Source organism: Rhinoraja longicauda, chromosome 22 (genome assembly GCF_053455715.1).
Source record: "Rhinoraja longicauda isolate Sanriku21f chromosome 22, sRhiLon1.1, whole genome shotgun sequence".
NCBI lineage: Eukaryota > Metazoa > Chordata > Chondrichthyes > Rajiformes > Arhynchobatidae > Rhinoraja > Rhinoraja longicauda.
Window position 1 is genome coordinate 26,822,797 of NC_135974.1, and position 20,633 is coordinate 26,843,429.

A 20,633-nucleotide genomic window follows, 5' to 3' on the forward strand; every position below is an offset into this window, starting at 1 on the left:
GTCAGTGGTGAAATAATGGTAACTATGTGAATGCATGTTAGAACATAAATAATTAAGGTAATAATGGTGATTGATAAAGGGTGTTTTTAGATATCTAAATGTTCGTGTGGCAGAGCACTGAGCTGTGAGTAATGTCTACTGGTGTGGTTGTTGTGAGCTGGGATTTGTAGCAAACTCACTGTCTTTGGGGCATCATTTGTTGACCTATTTTCCTCTCCTTTCATTTCCCTGTGCATTTTATTTGAATTCTGAAATTAAAAGAGAAATTGTTCAAAACACTCTGTAGGACAGGCAGCCTCCGTAGAACAAAAACGTCTGGTCCTGTTCACCTCGTCAATACTCAGTGTGAACACAAGTAAGCGACTACCTTTTCAGTAAAAGTCAAAGGAACAGAAAGTGTGACTGTTGTGCAAAGCTTGAGGAATGTTTAATAAAGTAGGAACAAAGGATAGAAGAGATTTGAGCATGAGATTGGATTTTTTAAGGTTGGAACATTGTGGAACTGAGATTGTGTCACTATGTGTCATTATGTACCTGCTAATAAATGACTAGAATTTACTGAGAGGATGGAGTAGAGGTGACACCTGTTAGAATGAGTATGAAGATGGCAAGAGGTGAATTGAAAGATTAAGATGGACTCTGATTGAGGTAAAATGTTTGCAGCAGATGCTACAGATAGTGGCTTCAGTCTTCCTAATGTTTAGATGCTAGAAAATAGCCCACTTCAAAAGTTAAAGGTCAGAAAAACCACAGAGGCAAAATGTGTAATGAGAAAATGTTTTAATACCACAGAGGCAAAATGTGCAATGAGAAGTTGGTGAAGTTGGCATGTAGTCAAGGGTATGCATTTGAAAATTATTTAAGGCTTGTATGATATGAAGGTCAGCATAATGATGGGAAGAAGAAGGAATATTATCAAGACACCAAGCAAATAATTCTGTGCTCTTCAAATTATGTCAGAGGATCTTTCATGACTTCTTGAGCCTCCTAACATAACTTTGAGTTTAGATTCATCAGGCTAATTGCTGGGATAAGAGATTGGATCTATTAAGAGAGACCAAATATATTGGGCCGTATTCCTTGGAGTTTAGAAGAATGTGGGGTGAATTATTCAAACATACAAACTCCTAAATGGCTTGACAGGGTAGATATTGTGTAGGAAGGAACTGCAGATGCTGATTTAAACCGAAGATAGATACAAAATGCTTGAGTAACTCAGCTGGACAGGCAGCATCTCAGGAGAGAAGGAATGGGTGACGTTTCGGGTCAAGACCATTGGGATGTTTTTCCTTGCAGGAGAGTTCAAACAAGGGAACATTAACAAAAAGATAAAAGGCCAGCCATTTAAAACAGAGGGAGAAAATTCTTCTTGCAGAGGGTGTTGATTCTCTGGAATTCTCGACCCTGGTGGTTGGTGGAAGCTCGATCATTTGAACCATTTAAAGTGGAGGTGGATAAATATTTGTTAGATCTAATGATAGAAATATTTGACAGAAATTAGAGGGGACATGGAGAATTGGCACAGAAGAGGAGTTTAGGCCAGCATTGTTTAATCATGATCATATTAAGTAGTGGGGCAGACTTTGAAGGGCCTGATGACCCATGCCAATTCCTATTTCCTTCTTTCTTGTGTTTTTTCCCAGGTTGAATCCCTATCTAAAAGACGAATGCTTCTGACAATGGAGAAGTTTTTAGAAGACATAATGAAAGTTCTGATGAAGGTTCATCAGCTTGAAATACTTATTCTACTTTTCTTGCTACAAATTATGACTTTAGTGACCCGTTAAATAAGACCATAAGATATAAGAGCAGAATTATGCCATTTAGCCCATCGAGTCAAAAAGGCATGCCTTTAAATAAGCTAAAAGGAAGGCAAAGTCATACTTTAAGCACATTATTTGGTTGCATCGTAATAATGGCAGGAAATGCATTAGACCACAAGACATAAGGACAGAATTAGGCCATTCAGACCATCAGGTCTACTTCACCATTCAATCATGGCTGATTTATTTTTCTCTCACAACTCTTCTTTCTACCTTCACCCCATAGCCTTTGTTTCCCTTACTAATCAAGAACCCATCGATCTCCACCTTTGTATACCCAATGTCTTGACCTCCACAGCCGTCTGTGACAATATATCAAGTATTTTCTATTTTCAATTCAGAATTCCACAACCTGTAGTGCTTTGCTTCCTCAAAGGAATCTGAACAGACTAGGAAAGTCATCACATGAGTGGGACGTTACATTTACCGTAGGCAAATAAAAGATATTACAAGAAATGGAAATAAACATGGAATTAGATTGCCTGTTTAAACATAATGAGAGATCAAATCCAAGGACATGTCTTGGAATCAATTCAATTCAAGTTGAAAATAATATATATTTTAAATTCATGTAAAAAATTAAATACAGTATTTCAAATTTTTTCATTGTTAGTACTTGAATGAATATTTCGGATAGAATAATGCCAGGTGATGGAAATATAATTTGTACATTTCTAACTAAAAGTTGTAATTTTTAAAATCTGTAAATCATTCATTTTTTTCCACCACTGCATCCAAATCTCTGGTCCCCTGGTCCAATCCTCACACAGATTTTTGGCTTACACAATGTTCAAACATAGTTTCATAGAGTATGATGTTTTCGTGCTTGTACCTCTGTTGTGAAACTTATTATCTTTTTGGGTTTGTTTATCAGAGTCCATATTAACCAGAATATCATTATTTGATACTTATTATGGCTTAAACTATAAACATCAAGTTTCCTGTGATAAAGGCAAGAGAATCGACAGAAGTGTATTTGTATTACTATTAATTTCTAATGTTTATCTGCAGATTATATTGATGGCTATTGAGACACTCCCAGTGGCTCATTGCATTCCTTATGAACAGCTATGCAAGGCAGTTAGCATCTGTGGATGGAGAAATAGGGCTAATGCTTCATGTCAAAGACCTGATGTGGGATGTAGGGAGAAAATGCAGATGCTGGTTCATACCAAAGATGGACACAAAATACTGGAATAACAGCAGGAAAGGCAGCATCTCTGAGATAAAGGAATAGGTGATGCTTCAGGTCGGAATCCAATGGAAGGGTAACCCTATTGAGTTACTCCAGCCTTTTGTGTCTACCTGATGAAGGGTTTTGCCTTGAAACATTAACCCTATTTTTTTCCCCGTAGATGTTGCTTGATTTGCAAGCATTGGGGGGGGGGGTTTTGTTTTAGATTTCCATCAAGTATAGTTTGATTTTTTTAATCTGAGGTTTATTGTCCAGTTCTCATGGCTAAGTTGAAGTCAGCCAGGCTGATGATGAGAATACATGAATTGGTGTCAGTACTCTGGTTCACAGAGATAATCAGCCAGATTTCCCATGTTCTAATTTTTGGTAATCAGAATTGGGTTTGGCTTTGACAACCCATATAAAAACTCACATTTAGTTTCTAAAGCAGCTTAAATCATCATAAAAACAATACTGTCACTGAATTGTAGACACCGTTGTAATCAGAACTGTACAATTAAATAGCAAGTTGGCACATATCATCAAGACTAATGGCTAGTTTACAAATGTTCTGGGGAAATAAGAGAAACAAGAGGGCAACAAAGAAGATTTGCATGAAAAAAAGAAGGAGGTGCTATTAATCTTCAAACAGCCATTTTGTTACCAGCTAGAAGCAAACAGAGTTTGGCAATGTGCGACTAGCTGTTAACAAAAGCTCAAGCCAATCTCTTCAACTAGTCTATTATCATGTTTAAATTCTTATTAAATAGCACAATACAACTGAAATCATGGAATTTCCATCACAGATACCTCTCTTAAAGGCAATGAACCTGTTAATTATGAAAATGAAACCAACAAACTCTTTTTGTACTTAAAATAAACCCAAATAGTTTCCCCGTTTTGCTTCAGAAATGGTTAATTATCTATCTGCAATGACACCGTCAAACTGAGCTCCAGGGGAGAATTGCAGTAACCTAATTTATGAAGACTGATATAACTGCATACAGATTTTAGCATTATAAACCTGTCAAACAAAATACTGAGCACAATATTAAGAGAAACTTATTGGGATGCACACGATGCATTCTCTTTTGGTAATTTTTCAACATTTGTTCACAAGATTTTGAGAATTTCCTGGCTATATTACAGCAAATAAGTAGGTCTGATGAAAGGTCATTGACTTGAAATGTTAACTCTATTCCTTCCCCCACAGGTGCTGCTTAATCTGCTGAGTGTGTACAGTGTTTCCTGGATTTCTTTAATATATAAAGAAGGTTTGCAGTTTGAACAAAATACCCATTTTGAAGAAATCCATGACTTTGAAGAACGATAATTGTTTAGGAATTCCATGATGAATCCATCTTTTCACGAGTTGCCTGTTTGAGAGCAATGTGAATCAGAGCCAATGCAAAATATATTGTCATCTAATGTCGTTTGCTAAATAATAAAAACTGCAAGTAGCACAATTTCTGCAACAATAGTTTTGTATGGTATTTTTGCTGATGTGATATTGCTGATTAAAGCCATTATGGTCGGTATCTTCTCAGGTCACATAGTTCTATTATGGATTTGTTAACCTTAGTAGAGAAGAGCTTTTCTATTCATTAAAAATAATGGAAATTTGGCTTTAAATATCACAGTGCCTCAGCAAAACACTGCCTCCAGAATCTATGAAGCCAAATCATGACTGTTGCTGTGCTGTCTTCTCTTATTAGGGTTGCACATAATTCAGTTATTTTATCATTGTTAAGAACCTGCATTTTAATCTATAATTACTGTTCCAAAGTCATAACCACAACTTTTACCACATACGAAGTATATTGGTGCTAAGCGGCACATTTTTTTCCATTGGTTATATTTAACTAAGATATAATTCTGATGATATCTTGTGACATTTGCTGGGGCTTAATTTGTCTCCAACAGGTTTAAACTAAAATTATATTAATTAATTTTGACATTGTATGACATAAATACTTTCAGCAAATTATCAACGTCGACGAGATACGATAAATAACTAAGAAAAAAAGAGCCACATGATCTGATTGGCCACCAGACGTTTTCCGAAGCTGTTTATTTTTTAATGAATTGTACATTAGACTGCACCTTTTAATATCATTTTTGATGTATTTTACATTTATTTTTGAAGAAAGCTTGAAACAGGCTTTGCTTGCATCTTGACCACTGGAGGCAAAATGAATTATGACGATGAATTGCTTATTGTAATATTGTAATCAATGTAGAGAGGCATTGAGATTTCAGCATCCAGGATTTTTGCATTAAAGCATTCCGATTTGTTTCAGAATGGATCTGACCTGTTTGCAGGGTTCCATGCTCTTTTCCCAAAGGAAAACAAAAGGCATAGATAAGACATGACTCCATCGAGGAATAATCTCTGCACAGTAGTTCATTTATGGTTCTCATTTATTGGGAAAATAAACAATGGGTCCTGTACTTTATCATGCAAAACATGGCATTAACGAAGTTTAAGAAGAGTAGACCCAAAAGCTGGAGCAACTCAGCAAAGAAACTCAGTAAAGAGTAAGGCAGGGTTGCTTGAATTCTCACGTGTTTGCAATGCACCTCTTCCTCTGCTAACAAAGGATATTTTCCACAAGTTATATAAATCATAGACTTCAAAAGCACAGAAAAAAGGTTATTGGCTGAGCTATTTGTTTGCCTAGCCAACCAAAGGACAGTGCTGAACTATGATCTTCCTCTTGGTGAACCCTCAGACTATCCTTGATTAACTTTGCTGGCCTCACATTGCACTAAACATTATTCCCTTATCATGTTTCAATACACTGTAAATGGCTCGATTGTAATAGTATCGTCGTTCTGCTGAGTGGATAGCATGCAACAAAAGCTTTTCACAGTACCTTGTTACACGTGACAATAAAATAAATTGTAACTGTAACTATGCACCTTGAAGCAGCAATCCAATTATTTCCCATTCCCCTGAACTTTTTCCATAACTCTGAATTTTTTTTCCTTATCAATTATATGTCCAGCTTTCGTTTGAAAGATTTTGTTGCATACGAATCCATCATCATTTCAGGCAATAAAAAAAAATATTATATCTGCTCACCTGGAAATTTTTGCCAGTTATCTTAAAAGTAGCAATCATTTTCCTGCCAACAGAATTATTCTTTGCCTTTACTAAAACCACCCAATTAATTTTGATTCTTCCTCATCTCTTTTTAATTGTTTTTATTCTGTAGAACACAACTCCAGCTCCTTCAACTCCAGCATTTTGCATCCAGCTTCTTCAGTCTGTTTAAGTAACTATAGTTTTGATGTTCTTTTCTATGCCTTTGTTGATGCTAGACTTGACCATTTCAATGTGTTTTTTGGCCAAACTCCTATGCTACCTAAATCTGAGTTCATTTCCCATGTACAAACCTAAACCAAATTTCAAGAACCTATCACCCCACTGCTTGTGAAAAAACAATGGCTTCCAATTAAGCAACACCATTTCTGTCGTACAATTTTCTTCCTTGCTATCAAATTCTTCATAGCCCATGCTATCCTTATCTTTGTAATTTACTTGTCTCAAAACTGAGTTTAACTTGTCTGTCTTTCCTTCAGATGCCAAGATGTTCAGCCCTTGAATTTCCACCCTAAATTTCTCTTCTCGCTTGAAGAATCCCCTTAAATTCTACTTTCTTGACCTTTTTTTTTTAGCATCTTCTCTGACAGCTCATGATATGAATCAGTTTCAATCTGTATTTGTTCAGTGAAGTGTCCTGGGTTGATTTACTACATTAACGCTTCTGCAATTCAAGTTAATATTGAAAGTATCCTCTAGAGTGCCTTCAACCCGAATGACATCCTTTTTATAGCTCTGCCCATAATTGAACACAAAAATCTGATGAGAACTGAGATGACTTCCAAATTCAATATGTAAAAAAATAACTGCAGATGCTGGTACAAATCGAAGGTATCACAAAATGCTGGAGTAACTCAGCAGGTCAGGCAGCATCTAGGAGAGAGGGAATGAGTGACGTTTCGGGTCAAGACCCTTCTTCAGACTGATGTCAGGGGGCGGGACAAAGAAAGGATATAGGTGGAGACAGGAAGACAGTGGGAGAACTGGGAAGGGGGAGGGGGGAAAAGAGAGAGACAGAGGAACTATCTAAAGTTGGAGAAGTCAATGTTCATACCGTTGGGCTGCAAGCTGCCCAAGCGAAATATGAGGTGCTGTTCCTCCAATTTCCAGTGGGCCTCACTATGGCACTGGAGGAGGCCCATGACAGAAAGGTCAGACTGGGAGTGGGAGGGGGAGTTGAAGTGCTCAGCCACCGGGAGATCAGGTTGGTTAAGGCGAACTGAGCGAAGGTGTTGAGCGAAACGACCGTCGAGCCTGCGTTTGGTCTTGCCGATGTAGAGAAATTGATATCTAGAGCAGCGGATACAATAGATGAGGTTGGAGGAGGTGCAGGTGAACCTCTGTCTCACTTTCCCCCCCCTCCTCCCCCTCCCCCTTCCCAGTTCTCCCACTGTCTTCCTGTCTCCACTTATATCCTTTCTTTGTCCCGCCCCCCCCTGACATCAGTCTGAAGAAGGGTCTCGACCCGAAATGTCACCCATTCCCTCTGTCCTAGATGCTGCCTGACCTGCTGAGTTACTCCAGCATTTTGTGATACCTCCAAATTCAATATTCTCCATTCCATCAATTTACTTCTTTTGCATTTCAGCCCCATTTTCCAAATATTTCTAATTTGTTCTATTCAGACCCAACCATTTCAAAAATGCCTTTGCTAGTCCCATAACTTCTAAACCCTGAAAATCTGTACATTGAAAATTATAGCTGTACCTGTCCCCCAGGCCAAACTCTGCACCAACTGTTGACTCTGAATCCTCTCCCACCTCTTGTTCCTTTAAAATGTTCAACTTTAGTATCCCTAAAAATTCAAGGTAATGTCCAGGTTTTGCATGCATCTAGAAATCATTCAAAATTTCCACCATTCCATCTTCTCCTAATCTTCACTGACTGGATCACCCCATGGCTCTGTCCCCTCTATCTGTGCATATTCTCTGCCTCTGTGCACTCATCTATTTGATGCCCTCCATTCCCTTTGCAGCAAAATGGTTTCCGACCAACCTAGCTGCTGCATCCTGACCAGCAATGCAGAAATACTTGCCTGACCCTTAGATATTTTTGAAGTCCTGTTCTTTGATCATATCTAACCTTTTCCATTGCCATTTCCCCTCCTGTTTACCATACATTTTAACCTCTATAATGCATGAGCATCAGCAAAGAATTGTAACAGCTTTGTTGGCACTTTCATTGTATTTTCAATTGTGATTAAATCAGCCTTTATTGACTTGCAAAAATTAAAATATTTTCCTCTAATTAGTGTTTAAGTGATCCAGTCCCCAACAGCTATGATTGCAACATTGTTTCTGCTTTTTCCTTGTTGCAGGAAAAGTATCAAATACAATCTTGCAAATATATGTATGTACACACATAAAACAATCTTCAACAAAATATATATTTGCATTAAAAATCTGCATATTATATATACACACAAAAATAATCTGCAATAATATATATGTATACATTTCTAATCTGCATATTATATATGCACAAAAACTGCAATAAAAATATATATTTGCATAAATAATCTGAATATAATATATACACACAAATAATATATTTATATTATTTTGAAAACATCTTTAAAGTATTATTTTTAACAAAAATATAAATATATTATCTTGTGTATATGTCATATGCAGATTATGCAAATATATTTTATTGAAGATTATGTTTGCGTGAGTATATATGTATTTGCCACTTGAACTGCAACAAGAAGAAGCAGAAACAGTGTGGCAATCACAGCTCTCAGGGTTTGGATCACAACCACTAATTGGAGCAGATTATTTTAATTGTTGCATGTCATTAAAGCTAATTTAATCCCAAGTGAATATATTTATGCAAAATAATTGCACATACACACATTATACACACACACACATATATATATGTGTGTGTGTGTAGAAAAAAAACACCCATGCAATATATATATTTACATAAATAATTTAATATAAAATATATATATATACACACAAAATAATATGCAATTCTGTATATATATGTAATCTGCATATATATATATATATACTTTTGTGTGTATATATATTTTATATGCAATTATTTACATAAATATATACAAACACAAATATTCTCCAATAAAATTGAAACTCAAAGCAAATTAACGTTTTGATTTGCTACCAATATATATATTATACGCTCTATGTATATATATATATATATATATATATATATATATATATACATATACATACACACACACACACACACACATATTATATACTATATTTGTGTGTGTATATTTTATATGCAATTATTTATGTAAATATATGTATAGCAGATTATCGTGTATTTATATAGCATATATGCATTTCTATATACACACACATGCACACAAATAATTTGCAATAAAATTGAAACTGAAAGCAAAGGAGTGCTTTACTTTGCCACTAATATATTATATGCTCTGCTTATATTATTAGTCTAGATTTTTGTGCATATATATATATAATATATAATATGCAATTATGTATGTAAATATGCACATATATTCCAGATTGTTGTATATATGTATATATTTTTGTGTGTGTGGATACTGTGTATATTGTATATATAGTGTTTATACATATACAGATATAGATATAAACATGATATATACAATATACACACAGTATATATATATATAGGGGAGGGGAGCGAGAGGGAGAGAGGGAAGGGGAGGGAGGGAGAGAGGGAGGGAGAGAGGGAGCGAGGGAGGGAGAGAGGGAGGGAGAGAGGGGGGGAGAGAGGGAGGGAGCGAGAGAGGGAGGGAGCGAGAGAGGGATGGAGGGAGAAAGAGTGGGGGAGAGAGAGGGGGGAAAAGGGGGGGGGAGAGAGAGAGAGGGAGGGGGAGAGGAGAAGGAGGGAGGAGGAGAGAGGAGGAGGGAGAAGGAGAAGGAGGGAAGGAAGGGGGAGGGAAGGAGAAGGAGGGAGGAGAAGGAGGGAGGAGAAGGAGGGAGGAAGGAGGGGAGGAGGGAGAAGGAGGAGGAGGAGGAGGGAGGAGAAGGAGAAGGAGGGAGAGGGGGGCAGCTGGGCTGGAGCTGCACTACAGTCCCCAGGGTGCACTGGCTCGGGGGCGCGGGCACGATTGCGCGCTCCCGCGGCCGCCTGCATTAGCCTAATGTGGGGGCGCTTGGAGCGGAGCCAATCGGCCGTCAGGAGGCGATGATAAATCGCAATGCATTATTGATAATCATAATTACCGTGACACATGCGCACTCCACTTGATGGAGTAATTTGGCAACTCCAAGAATTTGTTTGATTTTTTTTTTTGTATTTGTTACTGATGCATCTACCATGTCGCGTCGCAAGCAGGCGAAACCCCAGCACATCAACTCGGACGAACAGCTAATAATAGTTGCAAACGGTGAGTGCGTTATATTTATATTTGTTTTTTAAAGGTGAAAATTGGGAGAGGAAAAAAAAACAAACCCCCCCCCCCCCCCCACAAGAGTTTCCAATTCATGTCTGATACTTTATTTGATTGATCAACAGATTATAATGGGGGAGGAAGAATATCTGTGTTGTATGTGTGAGAGAGAGAGAGAATTTTTTTTCCTTTTGCAAGGGTCTCATCCCTTTGAACTGGTTATCAGATGCGAATATCAGCAAATATCCCCTGGAAAAATTGGGGATAGTTTCTTCAGTTTATCATTCGGGAGCGAACGTGGGATGGAATTCAATTGAGTGGGGTGAGGGGAACAAAAACAAAAAAGTTGATCAGTTGTGTTTCAAAGGTTGGAGTTGAGATGGAGAGGAGAGAAAATGACCATTGCTTGCCATGGCCGGAGGGAGCAAGACCCGGGCTCTGACCACTGACCGGCTGAAAACACCTCGAATTAAATCCATGCAGCACATCCCCATTCCCCGTGTCCTCGCATTAAATTGAACCCCGTCCCCCCGTGTGTGATGGCCGGGGTTTAGTTTTACTGCAAAAGGATTATTTTTGGGGGGTATTTTGACCCAATTATGAGACGGGTCCTGGCTGTGCGCATGCTTTGCGTGACTCACTCCTATTGATCGAGGTAGGTTTAAATAGTTACAACATGTAACACAAAGAAGATACTATCTTATCTTGTCACAATTTTGTTTCAAATTTCATTTTTCTCTCTCTGTTACCTGCCCCTTTATTATTTTGTAGTCATTTTAGGCTTTCCGCTGCTGGCTACCAGTTGATGTTGCAACTTGTTTTAAAAGGAAAGGTTGACGCTTGCGCTTCGCGATGGCACTATTCAAATGTGTAATAAAAGTTCCATGTAGCTGTGTTTGTTTGTTTTTTAAAAAGAGGGAAATAAAGCTTTGCAAACTTTTTTTGGGGAAGAAAAACTTTCTTGCCTCCCCGATTCATTCTGGTACTCCTCAGCGTTTAGCTGGTTTTCCTAGCGAAGGTGGCTGTAGCTTTGTGTGTGTGTGTGTGTGTGTGTGTGTTGAGGAATAGGGCAAGATCGTGATCACCCTGGACTCCGAGCCATGACCTACAGCCATCTTTGATTTCCGACTTCCTCCAGCCACTCAATGGACGCATTTGTTCTATTTTTTTTTTAATGTCACAGAAGTTGCAGTTGAAATGCAGTGGATGTTCAGGTTAAAGGCAAACCGTTAAAAACGAGACCTGCGATACCTCCAGCCTGGAGACCGATCTGGATTTGCATGGTGCGATATTCGAACTTTAATTCGTAACACAGCGATACCCTGTTTTAAAACGGTTACAACAGAGTGTGATCAATTCTAGTGGATCGGTGTGAGATCAGTCTGTGTTAATATGTCAATGATTCTTTCCAAAAGGCGCACACGCACTACCTTATTGTAAATAGTTCCCATGTTTAAAGGTGGGTGGGTATTCTTTGGGACGTTCATCAACAATGCATGATTAAATCTTTCTAAATTGGTATTTTAAAAAAATGTAACTGCAGATTGTTTTAAAATGCGTTGATCATAAATGATTGATGGGGGTCTAATTCGGAACACGTGGAGCACTTTTGCATTGGTACATATCTGAGCGTTAAAACGTCCTAACTACGTTTAATGTTAATTATCTCAATGATGGCAGGATTCTAGTGACGATGTGGTGTACGCATTTTGCATTTTTTCGCCCAATAGGCCTATTTGCGCAGGGAATATTTTTTCTGACAAATTTATCAGCCCCCATTTTCCCTCTGGAAGGGGGTTTATTTATATCTCTGTAATGTAATACAGCTGTGGCCCATTAGTATTGCAGTTAATTGCTGTTGTGTGCAAGAACTAAGGATGGCCAGACTCACCAACACACTTTTTAATCATTTTGCTTGTAAAAGTAAATTGTAACTTGCACAAGCCTTATGTTGGTGGTAGAACTATTTTTTTCTCTTTCTCCCCTTCCTTCTCCCCCCCCCCCCAAAAAAACATTTGTTATTGTCCAAATGCTTAACTATCCTGTGGCCCACCCATTGTTTGCAGTGGCAAATCCTTAAAGAAGCATTTTGAATGTTAATTTGTTCTGAAGAACCATTCTGTAACTTCTCCTCTGGTGCTTTACATCTTGTGTTCAGGTGGGGGATGGAATGGTGGTGCTGGTATATATGTACTAACACATGGCACAAAAGCTTGCAAAACCCCTGGGTACCTCCCTGTCACAAAGAAGCTTAACGGCGCACTGGCTTTAAAAGCAGGAGCAATGCTCCTTCTCCCACTATATGCAGTGGGCAGTATTGGCGTACAGAGTGCTTTGAGGAAGATTGATATTGTTAAGGAAGAGGGGGGGGGGGGGGGAGGCTTGTGAGAGTTGTGGTTTAAGTGGTCATTCCTTTAATCTTCCAATTTGTGTACTCTACTTAGCCCTACCACCCTAGCCCATCTATTCATGGTGTGTCTATATGGTTTGTTTCCTCTTAAATCTATTATTTTAACTTTATTTGAAGATTTAAATTTCAGTGCGATTTTGTACATAACGAAATATTTTTGGGAGAATACATTGAAAAGGTAGTTGTCTTTCCTCCAACTTCTAATGATGTAAACTGTCACATTTCAATACATCGATAGAAAATAATGCTGTTGTGTTTGCATTCTTGCCAAATTTGATTCATTGGTTCAATAAACTGAAAACATTGCAAATGGGACAAGCACTGCGAAAGTTTTATTACTACTTTGATTTATGTGCTAATCGTTATTTGTTAATTGTCAAAGATGAAAATACAAAGTAACAAACATTTCGATTTAAAGCCAACAATCTAGGTAGCAGTGCAGATGTATATATTGTGATTGGCAGCATGATATAAAATATAGTGCATCTTTTGTCAATTTTGACAGCGTCCCAGTTCTGTAATAGATGATCTGCTTTTAAAAGTGCTATTTTTTCTACAATTATACTGAATGAATCTTTGACCATTTTTCAAGACTTGAGTAACATTTTCCCCTCTTATGTGCATGGTTTACACCACACATGGAATTCATTATTTTACTTGGGAGAGTGAAGTGTAAATAAAGTGAATGTCGGATTAAGCTAAAATGCACCAATGCACAAATACAACATTACAAGCCAGAAAAATGAATATTGACCACATTTACAGTAATGTTGCACATTCGTGAACAGTTTTCCAATTTCCAATATGTTCATTTCCATTGTGATCATTTTGATTAATCTTTCATCATCGTTCTTTCCTGGAAGAAAGTGCTTCAATTAAGGTGAATGCATGAGCTACACAGTGTGAAAATGTGATTAAATGGACAAATGGCTTTTTAATTTTGATCAATAATCATCTTAGGAAATTGAAGTGTGTGTGTAAATTTTGTTCTTGCATTTTAATTGAGTATCCCAGGTCCATCCAGTGAAAAGAAGGGAGGAGGAAGGAGGTGGCGAGGGTGAGAAGAATAGGCATTCAGAGTGGAGGGGAGGAATTTTTGGATGAACTATATGAAGTGAATCGCAAATGATTAATTTCTTTGGAAATGTGTATTTATTGGATTTTTTTTCCCAAAAGGTTGATGTAATATGTGGATAAATACATTTACAACATTTCATTATTACTAAGAATATTTGGGCTTTGAGATGCAACAGTGAGGATCAAACATTTCTGCTCCATGTAGCTTTTACAATAGTAATTTACCATGAAAGATGTTTGCTTTATTTAACTCCTTTATGATCTTGTTTTTCAACTTTGCACAAATCTACGTTGGAAGAAAAGCTGTCGTCAAACATGTCTCCCAGAAATTTTGTTGGATCATTTTTTAAGTTGAAAGGTTCAAGACTGGAATAAATGGATGGGAATACTAATATTTGCGAGACTATATGAGAATGCTTTTTAATGTAATTGAGACCAATCTGTTGCTCGCAATAGGAAGCGGAAACATTTCCCTATGCTTGCTTATAACAAAATGCCTTGCTGATTGTTATACAGTACAAGCCCTCAACTCTCAGTAATTTTTTTTAAAAAGTCACTTTAAAAAAAGAGCTTCTTTACCTCACAGCTTAAAGGAAATGTTAGCTCTTTGTTGCACAATCCCTAACTATTTTTGTGACCAATTTAAAGTACGATTCTCATGGTTGGGGTGCTGGGTAGGTTTTGCGGGAATATTTCAAAAAATGGTCATAAAATATTGTGACCTTGAGCCATTTCTTTGCTACCTTTTGGGTGCAGAGTGCAGTAAGTGTGGCATATTTTTGCTTCCTCTTCCTTCTCGCGAGGGAAATGCCAAAAATTGGAACTTTAGCATTCTCTATCATATTTGAAATTTTGCAGTATTTTCAGGAATGTTTATTGGTGTTTCTTTGGTTTGTTTTTGTTTCTTTGAAATTATTTTGTGTACTTCCCCAGATTCCATTTGTAAACAGCCCATCCCGGAAAACCAGTGGTACAATATATCCCATCTTTCACTTGGAGCTTCAGTTACCAGGATGCAGCACAAAACTTGTCATAATATCATTTTATTTTTAATTTGATGGTGTACAATTAAACTTATGGTCCTATCAAAATAAAGCGGGTGTTTTAAAGCAGGAGCTTTAATCAAAGCTGGGGAGAAAAAGAAAATAACTAGTTTTAAATTTGTTCAAAATTGTGTACATGGAAAGTAAATGACTTTGAAGAGTTGAACTGGAAACAAATGGGGTAAACTGCTAGGGTTAAGATTGCTTGTAGACTTGAAAAATGCAAAGTAATCATTTCCATTTTTTTGAGCAAATGTAAATGGGGAAATATTTCCAAGTTCTCTCTCGGGGACATTAATTGATTAGGAAATGCAAAGAGCCCAGAAATTTGACCTTGTAGAGCTAAATTTTGAGACCTCTTGTCTTTCTTGTTCTGTACCTATCAATGTGACTTCCAGACTATTCCTTTTTCTGTTTTATCTTGCTGCATTAGATGAGAAATGTAATGTGGGTTTGGATGTTAAATATTCAGTTGTCTCCATTGTTGAAATTGTTCCATGTAAATTGTCTGAGCAGAGTTGTTATAAAACTCAGTGATTGTAGAGCGTATATCCTGCATCACTCTTCCATTGTTTTCTATCTAGCCAACCGTGTTGAAGTAAATAGATTATTGGAAATGTGAAATGTAAATGTGTTTCTAAAAGATTATTCGGCTGTGGGACTTCCACTGGCAATAACCATCTAAAAGTTTGATATTGTCTTGAATCTCAATGGAATTATATCCAAAAAGCACTGTAAACATTTCTTGTTTGTTCATTATTTCTTAATTTGATGAGCCCGGCAGTGGATCAGCCTTGAGCCTGGGGAGAGGAAAATAAGTTGCCGTAAGGCTTCATTTCAGCCTTCCTTTTAAAAACTAATTGACCCAAATTATTGGAAGACATGTGTTGACATCATTCTGATCCTTCTCCGATTTCGTTCGAGGCTGACCTGACGGGCAGCATGTTCCAAGAATGGATATATTTTCTCAATTTTTATCTTATTCCGGAAATTTAAAGCTTGGGAAAATGATTAACTTGTGTCAAGAAAGACTTTTTTCCCCCCTTTTAAATTGATATGCTGAATTTGTAATTCTGCATGAAATGTTGCAACTTGTGGTGAACCAACAGAAAACTTTTCTTAAATTTAGGGTATAATTCTGACTACTTGGAATGGATCTACAAAGTCTTCTGTTAAATCCAAAGACCATAGAAAAGATTTGTTAATGTGTTTTTAAATCATTTTTAAGGATGAAAAGTGATGTCAGCAATCAGCTTAAATTATTTGTGTTAGTCGGGTTATGGATCTAGTGGGGAAAAAAAGTTGCGTGGAATGATGTAGTTTGTTAAATGCCTGTAGAACTGCATGTTTATATTGTTTTTTTTAATGTTGGCACAGAACTGTCTATAACTCTCAAACCAATCCCGATAGTTTCCTGTCTATATTAATCCAACCCAAAATTGCCATGGAGATGTACACCAAATGGTCTATAAAACTAATTGGTTTATGCAGAGCCTATAAATTGTTACAACTGGCAATTCCCAGAAGAGTATGTGGGAGATTTTCTTTCAAGGAATAGGTATGGTTTGTATTTTAACATTTAGTCTGACTATGGAAGGAAAGTTAGTGTTCAGTTCTAACCACAGGTGCTAGTAGTTGTAATTTGATGGGCCTGTTTTCTGCCGTGGATAAATAGCAGGCAAAGCTTGTGCATGTCTTAGTTTTCCTTTCAGTGACATACAGTACAGGAGATTTCTGCAAGAGCACCAACATCTTCATGAAACTGCTGATGTAACCTTTGCCTTCTTGGGCCCACTGGGTGGCAAGTTGATGTCAAGCTAACAATTAGGGCTTCCAATCAATTGACCTTGGCAGCAGGGTTTTGCGTTGTTTAGTTTACTGTTAACACCACAGTAGTGTTAAGCATGACTTTGAATAGCCTGTTTACCAACTAAAGCTTATTGGTGGATATACATGTATATTGGAAGTGGTTACCAGGAGCATCCAATTTTAGTCTGAATTGGTTAATCTTTTGTGGGTAGTACTGTTTCCTTAGTACGAACAAGAGTTGGAAATGCACAGGGTCTTCATTGTTTCCAATTCCCTTTTTCGAAGGTATTTCATCAAGTCATTCAGCATCTGTTGGAAGCTTTTTTGAAAAATAAGTTCTCATCAGTCTTTAAAAAGAAAGTTATTATCTTGAGCCTCACTGAGGTAAGTCTCCACCAAGTGAGGACTAAAGAGCGTTGGATTAAAGAACTAAATGGCTCGTGTTGAGTAACAGCAAGCAACATTTAACCTTCAGTAACTTTACTGCAACTTAAAATACACTGGGTAAATAATGAAAAATGTGGATGTTTAGTTATGGTTTATCCAAAATTATGAGCATCTTTAGAAATGCTTGTAATTTTCTTGCACTTTTATGACTAATCATTTTTTTGAGTCATTAATATTTTTGTGCTTATCGTAGAAATTGTTTTGCAAGCTTCCAAAGCAGTAAAAAAGAAGCTACGTCTTGTTATTGGTTTTATCCAAATTGAATCACTCACACCCACTCTTAACAAATTGAACTGCTTTTATATTGGGTTTAGTGATATACTTGGACAAGAGTAGCCACCCCAGATTCACCTAGATTGGACGAGACTCGATTCACCAAACCTGACTGTGGCAATGCTGTTTTTCTCCTGGCAGTCGTAGCCATGATAAATTCCACTTTGTGTTTGCACTTAACTGTGAGGCTGATGCATCAGAAGCTGACAGTCTGAAGAAGGGTCTTGACCCTGAAACGTCACCTATTTCTTTTCTCCAGAGATGCTGTCTGACCCGTTGAGTTACTCCAGCATTTTGTGTCTTTCTTCGGTCAGAACCCGTTGCCTAGCTATATATATATTTTTTTAAACATTTTTGCACGATACTTACCACATTATATCAACTGCACCATACAGGCCAGAAAGCCTCAAGCTTGATTCTTGGCCAGTGCTGCTATAATTAAAGATGGTACCATTTGCTATATTGCATCTGGGCAAGGTAGAGGAAAAAAATTATAGGACTTTGATTTTTTTTTTCCCCCCTCTGGTTTTGAATGAATTTTGCTATAAACAGGATGTTGTTGACTGATTGGGCTTGGGGGTGTTTTTTGTTTTGTACACTCCTGGTGAAGAATAGCCTGGAGCCCCCCCCCACTGTTGTGCTAGCGTATGAAGAATGATTACATTTGAATCAAGTGAGGTACTAGAGTCTGCCAGCAGCTGTGGAAGTAGATCTCAGCTGGAGTCACTGCACCAAAGAGAGGGGGAGGTAAGCAAATCAACAAAATAAATAATTTAAACTTGGTTTCTAAAGTTTCAAAAAGTTCAGCAAACCCTCTGCAGCCTAAACCCAGGCTCGTCAGTTGCGTTTGTCCATCACACTGATCTCCATCTGGCCTTTGCCAGCTAGGGGATTGTTTGTTTTTAATTTTCGGCTTTGTTTTTAAACCCAATTGCTATCTCTCTAATCTTCTTCAGCCCCCTGATATCTTACAGATTCCAACCTATTAGACCACCTTTCACCACCATTGACAACTTTGTCTTCAGCTATCTGGGTGCATATGCAGTGGAATCCGTAATATCTCTACCTCCTTGTAAGGAGGCTTCTTAAACTTCTTTGTCCATGCTTTTGGCTACCTGTCCTGCTATCCTGCCTGCCTCAATATCAACATTTTTTGGGGTCCTGCAAAGTACTTTGTAACATTTTAACATCACAAAGGAATTGCTGATTGCCATAATATTTTCATGTTTTCCCACATTCCCCAATTCTAACTTTTGTGATTTCAAGTTTGAAGAATGGAACTAATTCGCATTTTGGTATCAAGTGCCCCAACACAGCCAGGAAAGCAGGAGAGTGAAACTCTTCAGGTTGGCTGCAATGTTTTAATGATGTGCTTTCGGTTTCTACACCGGCTGATGCTTGAAATATTTTCATGAGGAATAGTTTTATACCGTAGCATTAATACAGCTAGAAGCGAAATTGTTACTGACAGTGCATCTTGCTGCACCCTGCATTTCCCAGTTGAGAAAAGGAGTTGATAAATATTCTTTTGGCTGCAATATCAAAAGTGTTGGCACAAGAGACAGCAGATGCTGGAATCTTGAGCAAAATGGAAAGTGCTAGAGGAACTCAATGAGCCAGGTAGCATCTAGGGAGGGAATGGGCAGGCGACATTTCCGGTCCACTTAATCAGACTGAAGAAGGATCACAACATGAAATGGCTCTTGTCCATTCCCTCCCCAGATGCTACTGGACTTACTGAGTTCCTCCAATAAGTTCATAATTGTATCCAATTGTATGTTTTTTAACTTCATGATTATATGCATATTTTTGTATGCTTTTGTACTATTTGCTTGACTTGGGTGCCCTCCTGTGTTAATCTTAATAGTTGCAGTTATGGTGCAACTGGTGTGCAAGTAGAGCAGATGTTTACCAGAGAGCTTTCAGTACTCTGCCCCCAACAGGTGATTAAGTCTCCATTTGAGATTTAAGTTTAGTTTTTGACAGCATATTATGGTGACTGTTAATCTTCTAATTTCACTTTCTAAGTTGACAGAATGTGCTAACATTTAGAATGCCTCTGCTGGATGAACAAATGGGGTGCAAGTGCCAATTTACTTTTGTGCCATTTAAGTACGGTTGATTTTGGGTGCAGGCAATGTATCGGTCGGTATGAAACATCAAGATGGAAAATGCAGGCATGTAGTTGAGGCAGTACCACTATATGCTTAGCACTTCTTGTATTCTGAAGTGCTGTTTAGTTATTGGTCCTGGCTTTGCTAACTGCAGTAATGTGCTTTCTGTATTAATTTTGCATTAAAAAAACCCAAAATTGAGCACTTAAAGCTAAAAGGGAGCAGAGGCACAACATGAAGGGGAGTTGAATTTAATACTGCTAAATTGGGAGACAAATAAAAAAGCATTGTTGGCCTGATTTATTAAATCATCTGAATCATAAGTGACAGTTATCATAACTGTAAATTGCCTGAGGCTGGGTGAGGTGTTGACATGGTCTCAAATGGGAAATGAGAGCAATTCCACTTGGAATTGTCCTTGCTACTCTTTCCTACCCCCAGCCTCCCTTGGATTGTAGCACTATTTTAATTCCTGAGTCTTATTTCAGGATTTGGAGTATACATTTTTAAATCCTCGCTCTTTCAGAAATGTTTCTTGTTACTAATTTAGCAACTCAAATTACTTGAGGAGTTGATGTTTCTTTTAATAATTTAGCTTGTTTAAAAACTTGAATGTTGTCAAGTTATGTTTCAAGTGTTTCTCTCTCTCCCTCCCCCCCACCCCTACAAACTATTGTTTCTTGGAGTGTTTTGTTCCCGCTGTAAGTGCAGGTGTATGCTATTTGAACTGTTAGTTTGAACAACTTTTTAATTGTTCTGTGGGTTGACTAAATATAATGCAGCCCTTATCTTCACATCGGCTCTGTTGAAATCACTTAATGCTTTTTGTCTTAATACCATTTGGCAACAGTTGGATCTCAAATCCCTGCTGAGTTTGGTGCATTCCCAACATTTATTGGATTACAGGATGCTTGGAGATTACATTCTTGAAATTCTAGGATCTAGATAAAAGAATGGAAGGGGGACAATAATGTTTTCTTCTTTTGAATTTTCTTTTTGA

The 20,633-nt window shown here is 37.6% G+C and overlaps 1 protein-coding gene across 1 annotated transcript in view; it reads left to right on the forward strand.

The window, feature by feature from the left end:
• The first annotated feature begins 10,379 nt into the window (after window positions 1-10,379).
• sall4 (spalt-like transcription factor 4) overlaps window positions 10,380-20,633 on the forward strand; it is a 42,143-nt gene continuing 31,889 nt past the window's right edge. Inside the window, exon 1 of the mRNA XM_078418992.1 lies at window positions 10,380-10,457. Coding sequence (XP_078275118.1) covers window positions 10,388-10,457 — 70 coding nt within the window. The 5' untranslated portion in view covers window positions 10,380-10,387. The remainder of the gene's footprint in view (window positions 10,458-20,633) is intronic.